This window comes from Salarias fasciatus, chromosome 6, assembly GCF_902148845.1.
Source record: "Salarias fasciatus chromosome 6, fSalaFa1.1, whole genome shotgun sequence".
In the NCBI taxonomy this organism is placed as follows: Eukaryota; Metazoa; Chordata; class Actinopteri; order Blenniiformes; family Blenniidae; genus Salarias; species Salarias fasciatus.
This window is the reverse complement of record NC_043750.1, coordinates 9,042,853-9,061,760: the sequence shown is the minus strand read 5'-3', so window position 1 is coordinate 9,061,760 and position 18,908 is coordinate 9,042,853. Positions and strand designations below refer to the sequence as shown.

At 43.9% G+C, this 18,908-nt stretch overlaps 5 protein-coding genes and 1 pseudogene across 5 annotated transcripts; all 6 read left to right on the top strand.

Moving 5' to 3' along the window:
* Window positions 1–96: 96 nt before the first annotated feature.
* LOC115389937 (histone H2B 1/2-like) lies at window positions 97–8,365 on the top strand. The gene is made up of 2 exons (XM_030093525.1): window positions 97–488; window positions 8,343–8,365. The coding sequence occupies exon 1, from the start codon at window positions 97–99 to the stop codon at window positions 469–471; it is 375 nt and encodes a 124-aa protein (XP_029949385.1). The 3' UTR covers window positions 472–488; window positions 8,343–8,365.
* LOC115389932 (histone H2A) lies at window positions 2,278–2,682 on the top strand. The gene has a single exon (XM_030093521.1). It carries the CDS (start codon window positions 2,296–2,298, stop codon window positions 2,680–2,682), a length of 387 nt encoding a protein of 128 aa, XP_029949381.1. The 5' UTR covers window positions 2,278–2,295.
* Window positions 4,780–5,439, top strand: LOC115389951 (histone H1-like). Its single transcript, XM_030093541.1, has one exon. It carries the CDS (start codon window positions 4,813–4,815, stop codon window positions 5,437–5,439), a length of 627 nt encoding a protein of 208 aa, XP_029949401.1. The 5' UTR covers window positions 4,780–4,812.
* On the top strand, window positions 6,229–13,028 carry LOC115389956 (histone H3-like; annotated as a pseudogene).
* Window positions 8,000–8,439, top strand: LOC115389934 (histone H2B 1/2-like). The gene has a single exon (XM_030093523.1). The coding sequence runs from the start codon at window positions 8,007–8,009 to the stop codon at window positions 8,379–8,381; it is 375 nt and encodes a 124-aa protein (XP_029949383.1). The 5' UTR covers window positions 8,000–8,006; the 3' UTR covers window positions 8,382–8,439.
* Window positions 13,029–14,684: 1,656 nt separating the features above from the next.
* Window positions 14,685–15,091, top strand: LOC115389929 (histone H2A). The gene has a single exon (XM_030093518.1). The coding sequence runs from the start codon at window positions 14,685–14,687 to the stop codon at window positions 15,069–15,071; it is 387 nt and encodes a 128-aa protein (XP_029949378.1). The 3' UTR covers window positions 15,072–15,091.
* Window positions 15,092–18,908: the final 3,817 nt, after the last annotated feature.

The window sequence follows — 18,908 nt, the reverse complement described above, 5'->3', positions numbered from 1 at the left end:
GCCAGGGGACAGCGCAGCAGCATCTCCATGCAGCCTGTATAAAGAGGACCGCTCCAGCGGGATCCGCATTCTGCTGTGAGGAGAGAGAGAGAGAAAATGCCTGAACCATCCAAACCCGCGCCCAAGAAGGGCTCCAAGAAAGCCGTGAGCAAGACCGCCGGCAAAGGAGGGAAGAAGAGGAGAAAGACCAGGAAGGAGAGCTACGCCATCTACGTGTACAAGGTACTGAAGCAGGTCCACCCCGACACCGGCATCTCGTCCAAGGCCATGAGCATCATGAACTCGTTCGTCAACGACATCTTCGAGCGCATCGCCTCGGAGGCGTCTCGCCTGGCTCACTACAACAAGCGCTCCACCATCTCCTCCAGGGAGATCCAGACCGCCGTGCGTCTCCTGCTGCCCGGCGAGCTGGCCAAGCACGCCGTGTCCGAGGGCACCAAGGCCGTCACCAAGTACACCAGCTCCAAGTAAAGCGCTCTGCTGCTGCAGTCGAAACCCAAAGGCTCTTTTAAGAGCCACCCACTTCCTCTGAAGAGCACCTTCAGTTAATCATGACTTGCTGCATGTTATAAAGAAAGTATCTACAATGAACTTAGAATATAATTAGTTTAGTATTGTCTGACTGTATCAGTCTGATTGAATTACCGAGAACACTAAAAACTCTTGTTGGGCGACAAGAAAGGAAGCTGTAATGTGAACATTTCACAAACAAAAACCAACTATATTAATGTGCAGTATGTTAATACAGACAAGGTACTGTTGATTACTCAGTTTGACAGCTGAATCTTAAATGCCACTACCAAGATGTAAAATAACATTTATTTCAAAAAACCATTCTATGCCACAGCAATACATCAAACCTGGATCAACTCTCACAAGAGAGCAGATTTTGAATGAAAAGGATAAAAATTCAATTCAATGAACAAAAAGGAGGTCTCTCTAATAAACAAGAACCTTAACTATAAGGTGGTGGGGGGGATGTCAGGTGCTGTTGATGCATTGCAGTAGAGTTTTACATGGAAAAACAATTCCAGCTGTATTCAGAGCCCCTGCATCTGAAACCTTTAAAGAAAGCATGGAGGGAATATTTGCCTGTCAAAGCTTGTCAGAGCACTATTTTCATTTTGTGGAGATCTCAATATAGAGTCACATGCAGGGAAACTCTGGGATCTGGTCAAATTCAAAGTTTCACAGAATCGATTTAAAGCAACAACCAATTCAGAAATTGTTTTGTAACACAGAGGGTTATAACTTCAGAAGAAAACTTGTTTATAAAATGAAATTGTGTTTGTTCAAAAAGGGAAAGTATGTGTGTTTCAGTTGTTGGTGTGGATTTATTGAATGGGTCTGGTGAGGGAAGTAAAAAATGCTCAAAGATAATTAAAAAACGATACAAAAATACATTTTGGGGAGATACATGGCTGAGGATGGGTTGTGTGAAGGGCTGATTTTATCTGTTTGACTATTATTTTAGAAAACTCGGAGTGGACATTGAAGAAATTAATGAATGTGTATATATTTAATTTGGGGATTGCTGCTTGCATGTTTATTTTTGTATGTAAACTCATTTAAACACTGTTTAATTCAGTTTCAGACAAGTAAAAAATGGGGCAGTCAGGGTTTCTTATAACTTTTACTTCACCCTGCTCCTATTCAGACGCTGTTCTGTTTTGTTTGTCATCTATAATTTGTCTTTAATATATTTCTAAATTTTTCAAAACAAATTTAAATTCAAAATCCCACATTCAAATTCGAGAGAAATTGTAGAGAAGACTCAGTTAACAAACAAAAGCGTCTAATTTCTTTCATTCAACTTTGTCCACTGATCTTCATGGTTCATGGAATGCTTGATTCATCCCAGAGAAATATCCCTGATCGACTGTGACTTGCACACGCTTCAGAAAATGTTTATTTAAAATATATTTTGTGTTGAAATGGATGACAATAGGCAGTCAAATGATCTTGTGAAGCTGTCAAGAGATTAGTTTTAGTCTTCATTATATAAATTCGCTTCTCTTTGTCACCGGTCTCCAGGCTGCGCGCCTTTTTTTTAACAAAGAAAGAATGAACATATTAAAATCCACTTGAGAAACCACGGCGGGCTTTGTTCTGATTGGTCAGAAGGTCTGAGTGGAGCCGCTCCGCAGGCTGAGCTGCTGATTGGAGGACGGTTGATTCAAAGCGTCTCATTGGTGCGTCCCGGACTGCCTCGCGCTCTCTGCCCTCTTATAAAGGACACTTGGTCACGAAGCGCCACTTTCTCAGAGAATCAACTCCAGAGAACAAGAAGAGAAAATGAGCGGCAGAGGAAAGACCGGCGGTAAAGCCAGAGCCAAGGCCAAGACCCGCTCGTCCCGTGCGGGCCTCCAGTTCCCGGTGGGCCGTGTTCACAGGCTGCTGCGCAAAGGCAACTACGCGGAGCGCGTGGGAGCCGGAGCCCCCGTATACCTGGCGGCCGTGCTAGAGTACCTGACCGCTGAGATCCTGGAGCTGGCTGGAAACGCCGCTCGCGACAACAAGAAGACCCGCATCATCCCGCGTCACCTGCAGCTGGCTGTGCGCAACGACGAGGAGCTCAACAAGCTGCTGGGTGGAGTCACCATCGCTCAGGGCGGCGTCCTGCCCAACATCCAGGCGGTGCTGCTGCCCAAGAAGACCGAGAAGCCGGCCAAGGCCAAGTAAACGCCTCAAGACTACAGGACCTTCAAACTCAACGGCTCTTTTAAGAGCCACCCACCTCTCACGAGGAGCAGTCGGTGTCCTTACGTGTTAAAAAGCTTAAGTAGTATGATGAGTCAAACACTCACTACCTCATGGATCCCCTCTCTGCATGTCAATCATGTCTCCCACATCACCTTAACTCACCAATTCATTTTTACCCTGATTGAGATGATTTAGAACTGTACTTGGTTTAATGTCGTTGAATCATTCTTTAATCATAATTCTGGGTGACTTTTTGGCAAGGGAGAAGTTAAAAATTCTGTCAGTAACATGACTTGATTGAAATGTCATTCAGCACAGACTGTTTTATTGTAAGTAATCAAAGGGAAGATGCACACACATTCTCTCCAATACAGTGGAACACCTGTATTTTGGAATAACTGAAGTTACTACACAAGGTAAGTTACTAGTTTAATAATAAAATGTGACAACGCCCTTAAAAGCTTGTCCTCAGTCATTCTTCCAGCTTTTTCATAAAACCCAAAACATGGAATAGAACATCTTTATTTACAGCTACACAAAGTGGTGGAACTACATGATTTCAAGTTTTAATTTAGGCAAGTTTTCCAGAGGTGTCCAGCATCATAATCATTCTTGTCAGAAAATGACTTTGACCGTTTTCATTGATCTATTTCTTTTTTTTTTTTTTTTGGAAGGTGACAGTATTTAATTGAGTGGAATTAGTATAAGTCAAAAGTATTTCTATGTCACCACACTCACTCAATTTCACATATTCAGGTGTACAAGTTTCAATTTTAATATATTCACGAAAGAATAGTCCCTCATTACTATTTATGAATTAAATACCTTCCTAGGCTTAATTCTTTGTATCATGTTTGATATTTAATATCCTCACACAGGTTATTTTACAATCTAACCCACGGATGGAATGCAGAATGTTTTAAATGAGCCTTGAACTTTGTGAACCTTTCATTTTTGGTTTCTCTAAAATTGTAACCTTCTCTTGCACAAAGCTTTTACTGGATGTTGCCGAGCAAGAGACTATGTTTTGCTTTATGCATAATTTGAATGATTTTGAACTCTACAAGATCAGTAAACTGAGGTTTTAGTGCAGTTAATTTTGACATTCTATGTTTTTGTCAATAAAATCAAGAGATTTGTTTCAGCAAATTTAAAAAGGAAACTAAAAAAAACAATGAAGTAGAAATTCAAACTGGCATTTCATATAGCAAAATCCTTTGTTGAGCAACTTATCAATTCCAGTTTAAAATCAGGATATTCCATCACTTACTAGAAGATTAAAGCTTCAGAATCTTAAATGTGTTTTATAAGTAATAGAAAAGAAGAGGAATGTTGTGAAAGACATGTCAAAGGAAAGAAATGAACTAAAGTTGACTGTAAATCCTCAACTCCATCTTCTCAACGAAGTAAAACCGTAAGTATGACTTAAATCACAAATACAGACCTATGTTTTATTTATGGTCTCATGTTCAAGTGTTTTCCTCTGGAAATCTTATATTTCAGCAGTTTAAAGTAGTATTAGTGAGATGTGCTCCCAGCTGAAGTCAGAAAGGAGCTGCTGCGCTCTGCTTCCGCCTCCATCACTGTGTTTGCTGCTCCGACAAAATGATAATTTTATTATAAAATGGTGATCAGCGGTGGAGGCTTTCTACTCACACTCTGTGAACAAACATGTGCTGAAGCTGTGGGATGTGTTTCCGTGGATGATTGTAGTGTCCGAATGTATTTTGTGACAGGAAAGAGAGAGAAAAGCCGCTGTGAAGCGCTGAGCTCCGGACTGAATGAGTGACTTCTGAAGGCTCCAGGAACGAATCGCAGAGATCCTGAGAAGAGAATGTGAGCTGAAGGTGAAGAGACAGCAGTCCGCTGTGGACTCGTCCACTTTCAGCCCTCAGCGATGCTCACAAAGCCGTCTGGAGCTCTTTATTCTCCCGACAGAAAACACAAGTGAAGCCTGTTCAGCCTGCGCGCCGGAGCCGGGCGCCGGGCTGAGTCTCCACGGTTCTCATTGTGTGTTTAAGTCCCGCCCGCTGCTCGGAGATTCTCATCTGTGCTCGGACTCCCGTTGCTCCGCGACTCGAAATCTGACCAGCGTGTTATTTTGGAAGAATGGCAGAAGAAGCTCCGGCCGCCGCCCCCGCCGCCTCTCCGGCAAAGCCCAAGGCCGCCAAGAAGAAGTCCGCCCCGAAGAAGCCTCGGACCGGCCCCAGCGTGAGCGAGCTCATCGTCAAAGCTGTGGCCGCTTCCAAGGAGCGGAACGGCGTGTCGCTGGCCGCCCTCAAGAAAAACCTGGCTGCCGAAGGCTACGATGTGGACAAGAACAAGGCCCGCGTCAAGACCACCGTCAAGGGCCTGGTGGCCAAGGGGACCCTGGTCCAGACCAAGGGCACCGGGGCCTCCGGCTCCTTCAAGATGAGCAAGAAGGCTGAGCCCAAGGCCAAGAAGCCCGCCAAGAAAACGGCTCCCAAAGCCAAGAAGCCTGCCGCCGCTGCCAAGAAGCCCAAAGCGGCTAAAAAGCCCAAAGCGGCCGCAGCCAAGAAGACCGTAGCTGCTAAGAAGTCTCCCAAAAAGCCCAAGAAGCCCGCGGCCAAGAAGGCAGTCAAGAGCCCCAAGAAGCCCGCCAAGAGCCCCAAGAAGAAGGCCCCCGCAGCCAAGAAGGCTCCAGCAGCCAAGAAAGCTCCAGCAAAGAAGGCCGTCAAGCCCAAAGCCAAGAAGACCGCGGCCAAGAAGAAGTGAGCTCTCACTGTCCAACGTCCAACCTCAGCAAAGGCTCTTCTAAGAGCCACCACAGCTCCTCTAGAGACACCAGTCCTCCCCACCAAACACTGTCACACAAGCATGACGAGCCAACTGAACACTGCTCTTAACGGGACTCACGTTTATTATCTTTATAGATCTTTACAATTAACCAAGTTTCTTTGAAGTCTGTTACAAGACAGTTCGGCCTAAGAAAATAGGATGAGGGCAACTTGCATTCGTGTAGTTTTTATATAGATGGAAGTCAAACTGCACCCAGAAGTTATTTCAGGAAGTATTTATTTAAACCCTTTGTTTCATTGTAATCCTTCCTCAACTCTATTCAATCACCACATCATATAATTTAGGAATAACTCAAGGCGAAAACTTCAAAGGCCCAAACAACATTTATATGTTTCCTCAATGAACAAATTTTTTCTATGAACATGATTTACACTACAGAGTCACAGATCACAGAACATTGTTCTTCCTTTTTTTCTGAAGTTGCCACAGAAAAGCTTGGTGTATTTCAGTTTCTGCCCTGAGATAATTCTCTGGGGTAAAAATAATGAACGCAGTTTAATTTAGTGAAACTTGGCGCTCATCGCACAGCAGAGGGGGAGACAGACTGTCCTCCAATCAGCAGCTCGCTCTCAGGTGGGCGGGGTTTCTCCTCCTCCTGGTGACCAATGAGAAGAAGAGACGTCACCGCGTCGCCGCTGCTCCTCCTGCTTAAGAGCAGCGACTCTCCGCTCCGTCTGCACTTCTCTTCTCAATCCGTGAAGAAAACAGCTCCAGAAATGGCTCGTACCAAGCAGACCGCCCGTAAATCCACCGGAGGCAAAGCTCCCAGGAAGCAGCTGGCCACCAAGGCCGCCCGCAAGAGCGCCCCGGCCACTGGCGGAGTCAAGAAGCCTCACCGCTACAGGCCCGGCACCGTGGCTCTGCGGGAGATCCGTCGCTACCAGAAGTCCACCGAGCTGCTCATCCGCAAGCTGCCCTTCCAGCGCCTGGTGCGAGAGATCGCTCAGGACTTCAAGACCGATCTGCGTTTCCAGAGCTCGGCCGTCATGGCCCTGCAGGAGGCCAGCGAGGCTTACCTGGTGGGCCTGTTCGAGGACACCAACCTGTGCGCCATCCACGCCAAGAGGGTCACCATCATGCCCAAAGACATCCAGCTGGCCCGCCGCATCCGCGGAGAGAGAGCTTAAACTCTCTGCAGGCTGACTGCGCCTCAAACCCACACCAACGGCTCTTTTAAGAGCCAACTACATGCACTAAGAGCTGCTTTTTAACGCGACTTGCAAAATATGTTGGTTAATTGCACGTAATGCACAGTTTAAATGTTTATCGGCTTACAGGACAAAAAGGGCCGGATCTCCAAAAAAGCGTCTCTCGTCACTAAAGTGACTTCAATGAGAACTCCAGTTCTTCGAGTCAAGTTACCTCCGGAGCAATAGCGACACTTATCTGTTGTTTTGTCAACACAACCGTGAAAGATGCAGCTTTGTATCAGCGAGCTCCGCTGGATGACTGGGAGCTGTCCATGGTGCTGATCATCATGTCACTGATTCCGCTCATGGAAAATCTCTCTGAGAGACTGCGGGCAGCAAAATGTAAGTGCATCGTTTCAACTTTACTTTGTTTTTAACTTTTGTGCAGCGCAAATCAACTGAAATGCACATCCACGCGCATTGCAGTTCTTAAACGTGTTAAACCCCTTTCAGTTCTCTAAGAACTACAAACATATCGAAGATAACGTGAAAGAAGGTCAATACATTACTACTTAGGGTTGCAGAAGATTCCAAGAGGAACAATACTTTGAAAAAAGGTCAGCTTCCTGTGCATTTCAGTTCTTAAATTGACATGGCCATTCATAAAATAAAAAAAAATCATGTACACACTGAAATTAGACTCATCTATGCCGTATCCTTGGATATTGTTTTGTCAGTACCTAATATATTTATCTGGAGTTTAATAAACACGTTTTCTCTTGGGAGTCGATTGACAAAAGACCAGTGTGTTTTGTATCATCACGCAATTTTTAAACTATTGTATAAGTCTTGACCTATTCTGACTCCAGATTTCAGTTAATCCTGTTCATTTTGAACATCTATTGATTTACTTATTGGCATATGAACAACTGGCTCAAATTTCACATATAATTGTTTTTCTCTTTAAAATTCAGGAACTTCTTGGGCTATATGGATAATACGTGGGCTTTAAGTGGATGTGAGGAACCAACTCACTGCTGTTTGATGAACTCTTTCAGAAAATCTCCCTGAATCCATCCTCATTCTGCTCACGTTGCCTTCCGCCTCAATGGATCCTATTTGAATTTGTTGTAGAGAAAACCGCCACTTGCGACTGGCGCGCAGTCTAACAGACAAAGATCAGTTTCCCCTGGAAACAAGGGAGTCCCCCTCCCCCATCCTTTCCCACCGTCTGACCAGCTGGACCAATCAGCGACGAGAGACCACGCAGTCTACTTTACATGCAGCCTCTATAAGAACAGTCTCTCTGACGACAGGATCTCATTCGTTGCTGTGAAGTATCGGAGCGTCAGGATGCCTGAACCCGCAAAGTCTGCGCCCAAGAAGGGCTCAAAGAAAGCCGTGAGCAAGACCGCCGGCAAAGGAGGCAAGAAGAAGAGGAGGACCAGGAAGGAGAGCTACGCCATCTACGTGTACAAGGTGCTGAAGCAGGTCCACCCCGACACTGGCATCTCGTCCAAGGCCATGAGCATCATGAACTCGTTCGTCAACGACATCTTCGAGCGCATCGCCTCGGAGGCGTCTCGCCTGGCTCACTACAACAAGCGCTCTACCATCACTTCCAGGGAGATCCAGACCGCCGTGCGTCTGCTGCTGCCTGGCGAGCTGGCCAAGCACGCCGTGTCCGAGGGCACCAAGGCCGTCACCAAGTACACCAGTTCCAAGTGAAGCGCTCTGCTGCTGCAGTCGAAACCCAAAGGCTCTTCTAAGAGCCACCCACTTTCTCTGAAGATCATGTCCAGTGGTCTGCGTTCAGTTTGAAAATGAGTGTTGGTACATTAAATGGTGTTGTAATCAAAGAGTTGAATTAGTTTCAGTCCACCTGTCTATGCACCTCACGGGCTGAGGGTAATGAGTAAAGCTGGGGTTTCCGCCTCTATGCTGGGGAGCTTGATCATGAACCGCTGTTCATTTGAAGAAACCGTTACAAGATGGGTCTCTTTCTGTTATAGTATGTTTTAAGTGCTTGTTACATATACATATATAAATATATTATTGAATAAAATCATAAGTGGGCTTTATAGATAAAACAGGTCAGCTATCCTTAAACACTTCAGAATATTACACATTCTTGTACACATACACATATTTATCAAATCAGTATTTTCTTTATGCATCCCACTTTGTGTCTAATCTGCCAAAACTATGCCGTTGTTGGTTGATAACATCAGTTTGACAGTTCAATCTCAACATCCTCTCACATGTTACTGCTTCTGTCTGAGTCGTCCACATATTCAGCCTGAGGGTTTGGGGGTCTCTCTAACAATAACTCTAACCCAAACACTTCAGAGTTGTCCTTGCACAGGTCATTAGGCCAGTTTTCAATATTCTTAAGATATATTTGTTTGAATAAGGTACCATAATTTTGTCCATTCAGACTGCAGTGGAATCTTTGACCTCAAATTCAGGGTCTGTCTAAGATAAAATCTATTGTTACAGCTGCTCCAAAATAGAAGTGTCATAATATGAATATAAACAAGTATAAAGTTAGAAAACAGTGCAAAAAAATGGCAGGTAGCATAGTATACTTTTTAGTACCATAAAGTTAATTACTTATTTCCACATATGAAACAGCATGGACAAATACCAAGCTTTCTTTGGTTCTTGGACGACTCTGCATATACTGTCCTCTCAGTGGCAGAGCTGTCCACCAAACTATAGTGTCCGTAGGGTATAATTTACGACATACACATAATTTTAAAGTTAGATGTGAAAATATTAAACGGAAAAGATTACGTCCTTCATTTCAAGGAGTGAAATTGTGGAACAAACTGGGAAGACAGCTCAAGGAATGTCCAAATAGGAAATTATTTAAAAAGCAACTTAAAGAAATGATTTTTGAAAAATATATTAAGGAGAATGATTTTTGTTTATAAAAAAAGTAAGTGTGTTATTAACTGTACTGTGAACATAATTATGTAATAATGGAAGTTGTTATATCTTTAGTTAAAGAGGTTAAGTGAGGAGGGGTGGGAGATAATAGGGTTTACTTCATTCCACTCCCTTTTTTAGCGAATATAAATGTTTCTCAATATTGTATTGTGTTATATTGGATTGTACTGATTCTTTGCTTACTGCTGAGCAGTCTGAATGAAATTCTGTTTCGAAATAAAAAGAAACAAAAAAATAGTGTCCTTATATCCTGTCACAGCTCAAATGAAACAAAGTCTATTCTGAATGACACTACTGACTTGTCAATGGAAAAGCCGTTCAGTATTTACTGTCAGAATGATTTGTTTGATACAGTGTGTAGGGATACAGTGTTCCACACATGTATGTGAATCACCTATAATGGTTTTCTCTGTTATTTGGGGGAAAATGAACATTGTTGCTTTGATAGCAGCAGTGTTGTATGGTTCATCTAGTGATTCATCCAATTGGCATCATGTCACCCTATCACATACCCCTTTCCCACTGCAATTATTGGGTCGACCTGCCAACAATCGGCATTTGAGTCCTTGCCCATTGCCTAGACCTGGGTCTTAAGCCCTGCAGGAGCTGCCTGGCTGCGTTTTCCTGCATTGACGATGTAACCATTTTGATGACATCATCAGCGCAACCGCTCCAGAGATGTCAACAATGGCGCAAAGCATGGCTGCCGTGGACACGGTGATCAACAATGTTCTTTTTTTGTTCTTAAAAAAATGTCCAAACTGTCTTGGGACTCAACGCAGACTGAACGAAATTCGTGCGCTGATGAAAAGAGGGCAGATGGCAATTTCACAGCCATGCTATCAGACTAATCGCTTGACGATTTGATGGCACATTATAGCCATGACCTGGCCCCTCTCAATGGACAAGTTTGTATTAGTTTGTTTCAGCAGTAATAAACACATTGAAGTTCATGATTGATTTTTCATTATAAATATACTCAGGAATGCCGACAGAATAGACAGACATTTACTTTATCAGTGCACCTCTACAAAGCCAGGTGATCAGAGTTAAGTGAAGAGACCATGCCCAAATACCAATTTCCTTTAAAATTTCATCTGTGCTCTTAGCTGATGTTGGCACATAAGCCTACACTTGGATTTATACTTTGTGATGTGAATGTTTACTGTCCCCTTTTGACTCCTATGCAAAAAACAAAAAAACAAAAGCAAAATAACATAAGCCCATACTCCATACTCTACACAGGTTTATCACTAGATTATTGTTGCCTATGTGTACCATGTAAGAGTGTTGTATAGGAGGACCATGTAAATTCATAATGACATTGTCTAGTGAGGAGAATGGGGCTATTATTGCATAGGATAGAACTTCCATGTTCTATTTGTGTTTTACTGGGATTTGTTAAGTAAAAGTGCACAACAACTTGTGTCTTGAAAAGGTTTATTTGTTAATCAATCACTGCACAACATGCAAGTTAACACACACCTGAAAAAAAAAAAAAAACAGAAAAAGAAAACACTGCACACACAATTACACTCGTGCTATGTCACAGCTGCCTGTACGTGGGGTTCTCGTCTGGCTTTGTGGGTGTGCTGGCCCAAGCTGGACCATCCCGGTAAAAGGAGTTGTCGTATCCACCCGGCCCATACTGAGGCATGGGCGGTTGTGAATGGGCAGCCAGTGGTGCAGGGCCCGAGAGCCTGGAGAGAAGCATGTTCAAGAGAACATGGTGGCTCTCTCTATCCTCCCTCAAAACTCTCTCCTGGCTCTCAAGCATCTGTCTCTGGATTTCCATGAAGGCTTGGACGCGAGAGTCCTCCTTCGCGGCTGCCTCCCAGTCCATCTGCCTCAGCTCCGCCATGGCAGAAGCAAGCATGGTGGACACTTGATCAATTCTGGTCCTCCTGCGTTTTCGGGGTGGGACAGAAGAGCCTGACAACAAAAACAACTGTGTAAGACACTAATCACAAGACACAAACAATACATACACACGTAGAGCTTTTTTGTCATCATTTCAGAAAACAATGGGGGTGAAAAATTACCGCTCGTTTCCTGCCTCGAGGTCTTGGGCACATTTTCTGTCTGTGTCACCATATCTGCTGGCCTCAAACCCTTTGTGTGCTCTTCCTGGATCAACTGTGTGTGATCTGTTTCCCTCTCCGACTCAGCCTCTCTGCTGTTGTTTGAAGTTGAGGACGACGCGGGGGTTGTGGACGCCAACATGGAGTCGGACAGCGTAACGGGGTTGGCCAGGGCAGAATTTCCGTTTTGGCAGAGGTCAGAGGATTTCCATTCCACCCGTCCCATCCCGCTTCTATTCCTCTGGTCTGTTATCAACACACATTGTTTCTTCTCTTCTTCTGCAGGCAACATGAGGAGCTCTCTGATTTCAGTGTCCTGGCAGTGCTGGGCCATCTTCACAAAAAATGTCTCAGGCTGAGTCCACAGGCAAGAAAGAGGTTCTCCTCTCCTCCGGCAGGATTTATTGCCCCAGTTACCTGCAGACATTTGTGACGTTGGTCCAACGTAGCCACGCTGCGTGACGTCATCTCGTAAATTCCTTGGCGTGTCCCTCCCACAAAAGCTGATAGAAGCCTAGCCTTAAAAACCCGTCACTGCAGGGTCAAAATGCCGATTAAACCCTTTCACACTGCCTTGAGGAGCCAATTTTTAGCGGGTTCAAACGTTTTTTTTGGCCAGTGTGAAAGGAGCTACAGTGTGTCTCAACTACAGGGCCGCGGCCCACCTTTGGAGGTTTTAGCCATATTGGCTCAGAAACAACACTAAAGTTGCACGAACACAGCACTCTGAAAGGCTGCCAATGGGGTTAAAGTGAAAAGAGGTTGTTCTTTTACCGACGAGACACGATAATCTATCAACAGCAGCGTTCAGTGGAGAAGAAAAACATCAAGGTTTCCTTAGAGTGTAAAGAACCAACAGAATAACTCCAGCCGCGAACCCATGTCAGGCACAGCAAACAGTGGCGGCCAATCAGAAAAGATGAGCAGTATAGGCTCCGCCTTTGTCTTCCACCACGTCCTCAGATGAAATGTAAAGCACCGTGACAGCGCTGGGCGGAACATTCAGCGATTCGACTCTGACAAATAACAATGAGCGGCAGAGGAAAAGGAGGGAAAGGTCTGGGCAAAGGAGGCGCCAAGCGCCACCGCAAAGTCCTCCGTGATAACATCCAGGGCATCACCAAGCCCGCCATCCGCCGCCTGGCCCGCCGCGGCGGAGTCAAGCGCATCTCCGGCCTCATCTACGAGGAGACCCGCGGCGTGCTCAAGGTCTTCCTGGAGAACGTCATCCGGGACGCCGTCACCTACACCGAGCACGCCAAGAGGAAGACCGTCACCGCCATGGACGTGGTCTACGCTCTCAAGAGGCAGGGACGCACTCTGTACGGCTTCGGAGGCTGAAGCTCCATCCAGCGACCAAACAAAACAAAACAAAGGCCCTTTTCAGGGCCACCCACCTTCAAACTTAAGAGCTCATTCTCAATTTCTCCGCATATGCGTTTTGAATGTCCTATTATAGTATTACGCCTCAACAGTTTCGGAGTCTTGTCTATTACTACTGTGGTTGATTAACATGTCGGCATAACTATCGGTTACAGTTAATGACCCTAAATCACATTTTTTCAGTGTATATTTCGCTAAATTTTATATTAATATAATTATATCAAATATACGGTATTTCCTAAAATGGGCTACATTGCACACCGGTGAACAGCGCTTAAACCACTTATTGAGCATCGGTTGGATTAAGGAGCAAAATTTTATTTCACACCAAATGAACATGTGGAGCTAAGGATACATCACATGACCTCAGAAGGTCACAGCCTGGGAAACGTTACAATTACAATCCAGACTTGTCATCTGTCTGGACTGCTGCATTTTTTTCACCGACTTGAACAAACTGGTACAAACTGCAAAATAAATATTTATTTCAATAAACCATTCTATGTCATGGCAATACATGAAACCTGGATCAACTCTGACAAGAGAGCAGATTTGGAACGAAAAGGATAAAAATTCAATGAACAGGTGGAACCAAAAAGGAGGTCTCTCTAATAAACAAGAACCTTAACTATAAGGTGGTGGGGGGGATGTCAGCTGCTGTTGATGCATTGCAGTATAGAGTTTTACATGGAAAAACAATTCCAGTTGTATTCAGAGCCCCTGCATCTGAAACCTTTAAAGAAAGCATGGAGGGAATATTTGCCTGTCACATTTGCTTGTCAGAGGACTATTTTCATTTTGTGGAGATCTCAATATAGAGTCACATGCAGGGAAACTCTGGGATCTGGTCAAATTCCAAGTTTTACAGAATCGATTTAAAGCAACAACCAATTCAGAAATTGTTTTGTAACACGGAGGGTTATAACTTCAGAAGAAAACTTGTTTATAAAATGAACATTGTGTTTGTGCAAAAAGAAAAAGTTTGTGTTTCAGTTGTTGGTGTGGATTTATTGAACAGGTCTGGTGAGGGAAGTAAAAAAATGCTCAAAGATAAATCATAAAATAACGATTCAAAAAGAAATTTTGGGGAGATATGGTTGAAGATGGGTTGTGTTAAGGGCTGATTTCTTCTGTTTGATTATTTTAGAAAACTCAGGGTGGATATTGAAAAAAAATATATATATATATATATATATATAAGAAAATGTATATCAGAAAATATATTTAAAAGATATTTTGTGTTGAAATGGACGACAATAGGCAGTAAAATGATCTTGTGAAGCTGTCAAGAGATGAGCTTCAGTCTTCATGATATAAATTCTCTTCTCTTTGTCACCGGTCTCCAGACTGCGCGCCTTTTTTAACAAAGAAAGAATGAACATATTAAAAACTGTAAATCCACTTGAGAAACCACGGCGGGCTTTGTTCTGATTGGTCAGAAGGTCTGAGTGGAGCCGCTCCTCAGGCTGAGCTGCTGATTGGAGGACGGTTGATTCAAAGCGTCTCATTGGTGCGTCCCGGACTGCCTCGCGCTCTCTGCCCTCTTATAAAGGACACTTGGTCACGAAGCGCCTCACTTTCTCAGAGAATCAACTTCAGAGAACAAGAAGAGAAAATGAGCGGCAGAGGAAAGACCGGCGGTAAGGCCAGAGCCAAGGCCAAGACCCGCTCGTCCCGTGCGGGCCTCCAGTTCCCGGTGGGCCGTGTTCACAGGCTGCTGCGCAAAGGCAACTACGCGGAGCGCGTGGGAGCCGGAGCCCCCGTGTACCTGGCGGCCGTGCTGGAGTACCTGACCGCTGAGATCCTGGAGCTGGCTGGAAACGCCGCCCGCGACAACAAGAAGACCCGCATCATCCCGCGTCACCTGCAGCTGGCTGTGCGCAACGACGAGGAGCTCAACAAGCTGCTGGGTGGAGTCACCATCGCTCAGGGCGGCGTCCTGCCCAACATCCAGGCGGTGCTGCTGCCCAAGAAGACCGAGAAGCCGGCCAAGGCCAAGTAAACGTCCGAAGACCCTTCAGCCTTCAAACAAAACGGCTCTTTTAAGAGCCACCCACCTCTCACGAAGAGCGCAACTTTCTCAGACTTCATGCTTTAATTTATCAAATTATATTTTCTAAATGAAAACGGATAACTTAAATGAAGCTTGGACGTGTTTGGTGTAAGACCTTTTACCCTCTCAAATCCTCTGCTGTGCATGTCTGACTACAAGTAACGTCTTGTCACCATAACATGTTTCAGTTCATCAAGATGTGTTACAGTATCAACAAATGCAATCTGAGAACTAAACCCCATATTTTCTATAATAAATAGCCATTAGATGATCTCAAACCTGTGTGAGCAATAGTCATGAATGTGAGATTCTCATTTCCAACTTGAGCCTAGGATGATTCAAATCAGTCCTTGGTGCTGATCTTAGCGCTGACAACAGGATTGCTTTTGACAAGGAAATAAAACATTATCCTCCCGAATTGAGTTTGATTGTGTTGAATAAAAGATTATTCATCTGATTAGGAAAGGTGTGGACATAAAGACTAAAAATACAGAGTGACGCCATCTTCAAATTTTGTCAGTTTTTCAGCTTATTAATTATACAGCGCACTCCTACACTTTACATCTGCTTCATTTATTTGCCAGTTATAGTATTATTTGTTTCATCATACTCTGTATACCTGTGTATGTAAAACTAACTCCATTTTAGTACTTTGGCCACTAAATAAAAGTGAAATTAAGCTTTCCCGGATCTTTAAAGTTGTCTTTTCAACTCAGCATGTATTTACTCTGAAAGAGCAAATCCTTACATCATAGATATACTGTGTGTATATATATATATATATATATATATATATATATATATATATATATATACACACACACACGTATGTAACGCTATTCTGCTTTACTGCTATGAACAGCGCCCCAGTTCGTGTACTTACACTCTAAAGTCCTAGGCTGGGCCAGACTAAACCAACCCTAACCTAACCCTAACCCAACTAACTAGCCTAGTGACCGCCAGAGTGCGTGATAAGCTACTTTAAGCAAGCCCAAAGTGTGTGAAAGTTGCATATGGCACCTTTCACCTGTATGGAGGTATGCCCTTAAACATGTTACAATGAACACAAATGTGTACATTCCAAATAGCTAGTATTTATTAACAAACTGGTCAGCAAAAGAACCAAGAGCTGTAACTACACAAAATAGCAGTAGCTATGCAGAAAACTGCAAATATCAATACTTCAAATATTAAACACACAACAGAGGAAAATAATACAGCTGAAAATGCTTAAAAGTGGACAGAAAATAACTCACATCATCAGTGGATCCACAAAACAAAGAGCGCTCAAAAAAAAAAAAGAAACCAAAGCCGGCATATTTAATGAGCTAATTTGTCCCTACTCGGTACTGAGTGCTACTGGAATCTCAGACGGTGCAGGCCTGTGTTTATCCTGGAGCGCCACCTATTGGTTGCTTCAAAATGGTGGCCACCACTAACCACACCGGGAACGGAGCATGTACTCACCCCTATACCAGCGTGCGGGCGGACGAAGAAGGTGGCGTGTAAACGACTCGGGGGGGGGGACAAAACGGCTTTTGAAGAAGTCCCACGATGTCCTCAGCGAGTGAAACAAATGAAAACAACATCCACCCACGTCCTCGGCGAGTGGAAGCAATCAATAAACATCCAGGCCGCAGCGGCGGCGCCAGAGGAAACGTTGGTTCGTGGGAACACGGCACCCACCGAACAGTTCACAAGAGCAGAGATCCCACAAAAGTACGATCCACAAGTTCCAGAGGTAACCAAAGTTTAGCCAAACAACATACCGTTAGTTTAGCAGGTTCCAAAGCGCAACATCCGCGGGCAGCGTAACACAAACACACCAAGAGCGGCAGCTCTCACCCAAAAATAACCAGACTACGCAACACACTGTTACCACACCCAAGCCCCGCCCCCAACCGGCAACAATCAATCACAATCATTACACATCCGCATTGCACCAAATGACAGCAAATAGGAAGCGGGGAGGGAATGACCCATTTACTTGCACTAGTAAATTATGGGAAAAAGAATACACTATGTAAAGCCTATATAAATAAATAAATAAAAAGATGTTGCACTATGTGTGAACATAAAATAAAGGATGCTAATGTAGTATTACATCTGTGGATAAGTGAACAGTATTACAATGCATTGTGTTTAGTATTTCTGTGTGGGTTATTAGAAATTAAAGCCGCAAGTGGCATTGGTCGGGACCGAGCCTCCCCGCTGGTCCACGACTGAGACGTCCTCGTACCTTGCTGGCCGATATCCAGCTCACTGGGAATTTTTCTTCTCTGTAAACATCCATTTTCTCAATTTTAGCTCATTTTCTGTTGTAAAAGGGCTTTTATTTTGATAGAATTTGGGGCTTTTATTTTGGAAAGGTAGTATATGCTGTCATTAACACTGGTTAACCCAAAATTGTCAATGTGTTTTGTTTGAAATGTCATTTTTCACAAAATTTTGACTTTTATTTTGAAAGGGTTTGAGGTTCTTATTTTGACACTCCAGAAACCTTTTAAACCTTAATGATACGAATGCGTGAGCGTTGGTTTGATCTTTCTACGACACTCCTGCGGGCTGTGGTGACCATTTTAGTTTTTCCAGGTGGCGCTAGAGAGCAGATGGGGTTAATTTTTCTATTTAACAAAATTTTCCAAGTACTTTCTTGACACCTCTGTTTGTGACGTCCACAGTACGTCTATATGAGGGCTATTTCTTGTCCTGATGCGGTCTTTGTGGGACATCTCTTTTACGTCCAAATGTGGTCTTTTTTTACATCTTTTTTACATCTAAATGTGGTCCTTGTGGACGTCTTTTTTATTTCAAATTTCCACTCAGTTTAGATAGTTTTATACTACTTACTATGCATAAAGTCCCATTGTAGAAGGTGACAAGTTATTTTCCTATTGCTTCATTTGAATCAATCACCAGCAGCTAACTCTAAATGCATAAAGACAGCATCCAACCTGCTGACAAGCCAAGGTACAGTGAAACTCTTTCCTGTCTTCTGGAAAAAGACTACAATAACAATCCAGTTCTTTTTAAACAAATTTTATTGCAAAAACTTCACTCACATTTATACTCAAAATACCAGACCAGTGACGAATCTGCAGCAAACTCTTCCTCTGCATCCGCTGTGCCAGCATGCTATGGTGCTGATTGCCCTCAAAAGGGACTGTGACCAGCCGGTCCAAGGTGGCTCCAGACTACCGCCGGTCTACAAAACAGGAATCAGTGTTCCCCGACAACCGCTGGACTAGCGATCCAGGGAAAAAACACTTAATTAACCCGACCGCAGCATCCCCCCAGAAGTGTACGCATCTGACACACCTCCACTTCCGGGTTTACTCAGTCAAGCCAATATACACTATGGTGGCCAATAAGTGAACATAGACACAGAACTTCCTGTCTGTCGCCCTTCAAAATAAAACAAAAATAAAATACATCAAAACCCATTTCATTCATAATATGTCATTCCTCATCTCTTTCAGATGGTTAACATTTTTAATCAATGAACATAAATTTCACTCATTTACATAACTCATTATATTCCACAATACACATTATATTCCTTCACACTTGCTTGGGTTACATATGTATTGAAAAACGGAGGAATATAGTAGATCATTCAGGCCAGGGTAACTGGGAAGTAGGGTTGCACCGATACCATTTTTTGGTCGCCGATACCAATTCCGATACCTGGCTGTGTAGCATCGGCCGATACCGATACCCTGCCGATACCACTCTTCTTCTAATTGTCAGGAACTGTCACTCCTCTGCCTTGGCCACTACGTGGGG

Excerpts from the sequence above, each read along its gene's own strand:
- LOC115389929 (XM_030093518.1), top strand. The coding sequence starts at position 14,685 with ATGAGCGGCAGAGGAAAGACCGGCGGTAAGGCCAGAGCCAAGGCCAAG.
- LOC115389932 (XM_030093521.1), top strand. The coding sequence starts at position 2,296 with ATGAGCGGCAGAGGAAAGACCGGCGGTAAAGCCAGAGCCAAGGCCAAG.
- LOC115389934 (XM_030093523.1), top strand. The coding sequence starts at position 8,007 with ATGCCTGAACCCGCAAAGTCTGCGCCCAAGAAGGGCTCAAAGAAAGCC.
- LOC115389951 (XM_030093541.1), top strand. The coding sequence starts at position 4,813 with ATGGCAGAAGAAGCTCCGGCCGCCGCCCCCGCCGCCTCTCCGGCAAAG.
- LOC115389937 (XM_030093525.1), top strand. The coding sequence starts at position 97 with ATGCCTGAACCATCCAAACCCGCGCCCAAGAAGGGCTCCAAGAAAGCC.